General features: G+C 38.4%; 1 protein-coding gene across 1 annotated transcript; it reads right to left on the bottom strand.

Moving 5' to 3' along the window:
- Window positions 1-2,251: 2,251 nt before the first annotated feature.
- LOC102843163 (olfactory receptor 2H1-like) lies at window positions 2,252-3,196 on the bottom strand. The gene has a single exon (XM_006894024.1). It carries the CDS (start codon window positions 3,194-3,196, stop codon window positions 2,252-2,254), a length of 945 nt encoding a protein of 314 aa, XP_006894086.1.
- Window positions 3,197-6,613: the final 3,417 nt, after the last annotated feature.

Below are 6,613 nucleotides of genomic sequence, written 5' to 3'. Positions count from 1 at the left end.
CTGGATATTGTATAGTGCTGTTTTTGTTGTTATGTGTTGTTAAGCCAACTCTGACTCATAACAACACTATAGGGCAAAAGAGAATTGTCATATAGGGTCTCCAAGGTTATAACTTATCTGGAAGCAGACTGGCAATCTATCTCCTGTGGAGTAGCTGGTGAGTTGAAACTACTGACCTTTTGATTAACACCTAAGCATTTGACCACTGAGCCAATTTCCTATTCACAAACAGAAACATGGCTGTCAAGTTGATTCTGAGTAATAGTGACAAAGAGTTGAACTGCCCATAGGATTTCCCAGACTATAAAACTATAAAGAAACAGACTGCCTCAAATCTCCTCCCCAAATAACTGGCAGTTCTAACCATCTAATTTTTGTTTAGCAGCTGAATGTTAAATCACCGAGTCACTGTTGTTGTTGTTATGGGCTTGCGACTCATAGCGACCCTGTGTACAACAGTCCTAAACTCTGCTCTGTCCTGTGCCAATTGCACTGTCTCTGATACACCCATCCCCATTACCCCAGTCACCAAATCAATCCACCTCATAGGGGGCCTTCCCCTTCTGCGCTGTCCCTCCACCCTACCAAGCATGGTGTCCCTTTCCAAGGATCTGTCCCTCCTTGCAACAAAGCATGTTAAATGGAGCCTTAGAATCCTTGTCTCCAAGGAGCAACCTGGTTTGACCCTTTCCAGGATGAATCTGTTTTCCTAGCAGTTTATGGTACCCTCACTAGGGCTCCTTAAATAGGAATCTTAGCAGTGTGTGAGATAACAACAGTTGAATCAAGTCGAATCATGATTTCGGGCACAGGTGGAGCCATGGTGAGTGAAACCAGAGTTACTTCATTCCTTTAATGACGTTAAGGAGCTCAGGTGGCCAAGTTACACTGCTAATACCACAGACCGAAGGCTGGTTCTTGGTGGTTTGAATCCACTAGCATCTCTGTGGGAGTAATATGATCTTCTCCTGTTGTGATTTACAGTCTAGGAGACCCAATGGAGGGTCACTGTGAATTGGTGTCAACTGGACAGCAGTGTGCTTTAATGAACTGGCACAGCCAGCAGATGCCCCTCTCTAGAAGTAGAAAATTGAAGAGGTTCTGTCCTATGAACTATTTTTCTGAACTGTAAATAATAACAATTCCAATATTTTTAAAAAAATTCCAGTTTTTGGAATGATAACACCTCTCTTTTCTCATCTTCAATATTAATAATTTTTTTTAATAGATTATCTCTTTCGAAAGAATGAGTTCTGGTGGTGTAGTTCATTGAGAATTAACATGCTAACCAAAAGGCATGTGTCTGGTTTTTTGAATCCTTCATGGCAGAAAGACATGCAGTCTTCTTCCCTGTTATTTCTAGTCTTGGAAATCCAATGGCGGGTCAACCATATGTCAGTTCTGACTAGATGAAATGACCTTTTGAGGTTTTTTGTGATTAATAATTTTTATTTTTATTATGTTTGTAATGAAAATTTATAGAAAAGTTAGAGTTTTCATTCATTCATTGTTGTATAATTTCCTCTCTACTGCCCCAGCTCACTTTTTTTTTTAAAAAAAGAAATATTCATTCATTGTTGCATTGGGCAACTGTGATGTCAAGGATCATTCCAAGGTGTTAAGGAGCAATGATGTTAAAGAGCAAAATATATCTGATGAAACCATGATCTTTTCAATTACTTGTTATGCATCTGAGAGTTGAACAATGATTAAGGATGATGAAGAAGAGTCAACTTCTTTAAGCTGTGAAGTTAGAGAACAGTACTGAATATCCCGTAGACCAAAAGAACAAACAAATATGTCTTGGAGAAAGTGCAGCTAGGGTGCTCCATGAACTCAGGGATGGTGAAGCTTTGCCTTAAATATTTTGGGCATGTTTTGGGGAGGGATTAGTCTTTGGAAAGGAAATCATGCCTGAAAAGGTGAAGGGTCAGTAAAAGAGAAGAAGACCCTCAACAAGATAAATTAACACAGTGACTATCACAATGGACTCCAGTATATCAGAGGTGATGAGGATGGTATGGGATAGAGCAAAGTTCACATCTGTCGCTCATATGGTCTCTATGAGTCGTAGTCAACTTGATGGCACCTAACTGCAACAGCAACGATGTGGTATATAAAATTTTCCTTTTGGTTGGCCCACTGTAACTTTTTGCATTAGTTGAAAATTACCCGTGCATGAGGTGCCACAAATTTAATTCTGTGAGAAACTAAATTGGTCAGAGATTATTTTATCATTAAATCTAGCCCCTCATTCCTTACTGGTCTTTCTGTCTTTCCTAAAAAGTCTATTGAGAGCCCCTTTCATGTCCTTGTTCCTCAAGGTATAGATGAGGGGGTTGAGAGTGGGAGTCACCACAGTATAGAAAAGAGTCAAGAATTTCCCTCCTTTTTGAGAAAAATAACTTCGGGGTTGGATGTAGACAGCAGTGACACTGCAGTAGAAGAGGAAAACAACCATGAGGTGGGAAGAGCAGGTGCGGAAGGCTTTGCTCCTTCCTTCTTGGGACTGAATTGCCAGCACTGCCTGAGTAATGTAGCCATAGGAGACAAGGATGAGCAGTAGGGGCACCATCAAGAAGATGGCTCCAATCACTGAGATCTGGAGTTCATTGACGTGTGTGTCTCCACAGGCTAGGCGGATCAATGCAGGGACTTCACAGACAAAGTCGTCTACTTTGTGGTGATGGCAGAAGGGCAGTTTCATTGTGGTGGGTGACTGCACCAAGGTGCCAAAAATTCCACTCACCCAGACCATAAACACCAGCTTCTTACACAACCTCGGGTGCATAATGACTGCATAGTGCAGAGGCCGACACACTGCTATGTAACGGTCAAAAGCCATGACCAACAGCAGGACACACTCAGCAGCACCCAATCCCAAGAAGATGTAGAGTTGAGCTGCACATCCCAAGTAGCTGATGGTCTTGTCTGGGCCCCAGAGGTTGACCAGCATCTGCGGAATGCAGCTGGTGGTGAAGCAAAGGTCCAGGAAGGAGAGTTGGGTGAGGAAGAAATACATGGGTGTTTGGAGATGAGAGTCTATGTGGGACAAAAGAATGATGGTGATGTTGCCCACTAGGGTGATCATGTAAAAGATGGACACAAGCACAAAGAGGGTAATTTCCAGCCTTGGACTGTCTGAGAAGCCCAGAAGGATGAAGCCTTCTGGAGTTGTATCATTAACCCTGTTCATCCAGACCCTCCTGTAATAGGGAAGAGGAATACTTCAGAGAGTAAGCAGAGAACATTAGTTTTGATTTTGTAAGCCTGCAAGTCACCTTGATTCACTAATGTTTTGTTCCGTCTTTCTAGTCTTGGTTATTCTAGCTTACTAATTTCTTCAGGCTCAGATCATGCTAACAAACCACTAGAAGATGAGAATGTAGTAGATGAACGTTCGGAAACAGCCTATGGCTTACTTTTGGTAACAACATTACTTGAATTTTCTACTTTCCTCTAGAATCAAAGATCCTTTTGAATGTCTGCTAAAGTGGCATTTGGTAAAAATTTGCCTTTTTCAGTGCCATAAAAACAGAACTACCTCTGTATTCCACCTGAAGTGTGCCCATTTTTCTTCTAATAAGAAATGTTCTTCATTATTAGTCTCTATTGGTTCTGGGTGGCCTATTGATTGCTTTGTAATAATGACAGGGTAATTTTGTAAATCATCAGTATTCTTTATAGCATTGTACTGTTAGGTGGTAATCTATTTAGTAAGTAGTTATGTAGTAGCTCTCCTTCCACATCTAGAAAAGTCTATTTCAGTTTATCTTTAATTAGTAATTTGATAATGATACATTTTATTTTTTCTCAACTCTGAAGTTGTTTTTCTGAATAATAAATAGGTATGAATTTAAAAATGTTAGTAAAAGAAAAAATGATCTCAGTCACATTTTAAAGCTGTATGAAACTCTGATATAGGGTTAGTTATGAGTTGATTAAGTTGTTTTTCAGAATAATACATATGTGTGAATTTAAAAGTATGTTAGTAAAAAGAAAAATTATCTCAGTCACATTTTCAAGTTGTATCTGTGTAAAAGCCTGATATAGGGTCAGTTATGAGTTGATTCTGACTTGTCAGTAATGAGTTGAGTTGACAGGTAACTTTGGTGACTTGGGTGCTTTTCTTGATGGATTAGGCTGCCATGTGAGAAAGTCAGCAGTATAAAGCTCTGTTACTGTCAGTAATTGTTACTAATGATCATGTGTATAGTCTCTAAATAGAAAATAACGTCATCATATTTTGTTAGTTGAAAATATTTCCTCTGCAACAAGTACTGAAGATTTATGTGTATGAATTTATCCTTATAGGGTGAATTCTGGCATACACACTGTTAAAATCAAGAATATTGAGATGTGAAATTTCAACTTGATTCAATCTTATTAGTTGTAAAAACAGTGCAGCTGATTTGAAGCCATCAGTGCCTGACCTCCACTAATGTCACAAAGGGGAACTAGTCCCATCAACAATTTCAGTAGCACAAAAGAAATTTCTGTGAGATTAGATATGCTGCCACGCTCTAGCATCTACTTCTATACATTTTAATTTAAGCCACCAATAGTTTACTATTATACCTGTCTCATAGACCTCACCTCTGTTTTGACTCTTAGTGACCCTTTATCTGGTTCTTGAGGATGTAAATCTCAGAAAGTGACTGCCCATCTTTCTCCAAGAGAGCAACAGGTGGCTTCAAACCACTAAAGACTTGGTGTTCTTTGGTTAGAAGTGAAATACACTAGAACTATGCCACCAGTACTTTAGGTTGTTAAATCATTGCAATAAATGAACAGACAATACTCACGATTATGGGGTGTATTATAGAAGTAGGTTATATTTCAGGTTGGAAACACTCAGAATACAATGCTTTAGTCAGGACAACATCTTCTCTATTTTGCTCCAAGATACACCTTTCTCTGACTTTTACCCTTGCTGCTTTGGACCACTGTTACAAAGTATGCAGACAAGAAGACAATAGAATGACATAGAAAACCCTGAAAGAAAAATAAATGTCAACCAAGAACTCTATATCCAGCAATATTTCCAGATAAACAGAAATGAAGGGAATTTGTAAAGACAAGGGCAATATTACAAGAAACCCTAAAGATATCTCTTCTCAAATAGAACCAGCAATGAAGATAACAACTTGAAATGAACATATTTGATGATATAATTCAGACACTGATTCAGATATACACAAAGTATATTTAACATAAAAAGTATAATGATAGAACTTCTAAATGGAGAAGAAATAAAGATTTTTAAATGGAGATTTCAAGACAAAGTGAAAAGTTTTAAAGTTAGGAGTAAATTAGTAACTTAAAAGGAAACCTCTAGGAAAATCAATAAGAATTATTAAAAATTAAAAGGGATAACATAAAAACTCAGTAAACACCAAGATAATATCAATAAGGCAAATAACTAGAGAAACCATAAATAAAATGGATTCAGCACTGAAAAGTTTATGGAACAAAGAAATCAGCAAGACTACAAAACAGAGTGCAGTGAAATAAAACTGTGCTTAAGAATAACAACATTAAATATGTATCAATTAAGTGCAGTGGCCAAGAGAAAGAGTAGCAGGATGGATAAGAAAACATAATCCAAATATTTTCTGTGTACAAAAGACACACATTAAACACAAAGAAAAATGTAGACTAAAAAGCAAAAGGTAGAAAAAGCTTATGTTAAGTAAATGGAAAGAAAAAAAAACAGTAATGGCACTATAAATTTCTGATAAAATAGATTTCAAGACAAAACTAGCATGTTGTTGTCGTTGTTATGCGCCGTCGAGTCGCTTGCGACTCACAGTGACCCTATGTACAACAGCCCTAAACTCTGCTCTATCCTATGCCAATCACACTGTCTTCTGACACTCCCATCCCGATTATCCCAGTCACTGAATCAATCCACCTCATAGACGGCCTTCACCTCCTGTGCTGTCCTTCCACCCTCCCAAGCATGATGTCCTTCTCCAAGGACCAGTCTCTCCTTACAACATGTCCAAAGTATGTTAGATGGAGCCTCAGAATCCTTGCCTCCAGAAAGGACAAAATATAATGATCAAAGGTCAATTAAACATTAAGGTAGAATTAAAATTAATATATATGCACCCAACAACAGAGCGACAAAAACATTGATCCAACTTTATCAGATTGAGAGAAATAGACAGCTCCATAACAATGGTTGTCATTGTTGTTATGTGCCATCGAGTTGCTTTTAACTTATAGCAACGCTATGTGCTATAGCCCTGAAACCTGCTCTATCCTGTGCCAACTTTACTGCCTCTGATACACTTACTCTTATTACCCCAGTCACTGAATCAATCCACCTCTTCCTTTCTTTCTCTGTGCTTCTATCCTTCCAAGCATAATGTCCCTTTCTAAGGACTGATCTTTCCTTGCAACATGCCCAAATTATTTGAAGACAAACTTCAAAATCTTTTCCTCCAAGAACAGCCTGATTTCACTCTTTCTAGGGTAAACTTGTTTGCTCTGCTAGCCGTCCATAGTGTATTCAATACTCTTTTCTAGCACTACAGCTCAAAGGCACAAATTCTCCTTCTGTCATCCCTAGTTATTGTCCACCATTCTGACACACAGCAAGAAATTG

Source organism: Elephantulus edwardii, unplaced genomic scaffold (genome assembly GCF_000299155.1).
Source record: "Elephantulus edwardii isolate Elephantulus edwardi_28Jun2011 unplaced genomic scaffold, EleEdw1.0 scaffold00133, whole genome shotgun sequence".
NCBI classification, from domain to species: domain Eukaryota; kingdom Metazoa; phylum Chordata; class Mammalia; order Macroscelidea; family Macroscelididae; genus Elephantulus; species Elephantulus edwardii.
The sequence above is the reverse complement of the archived record's forward strand: the minus strand, read 5'-3'. Positions and strand labels throughout refer to the sequence as shown.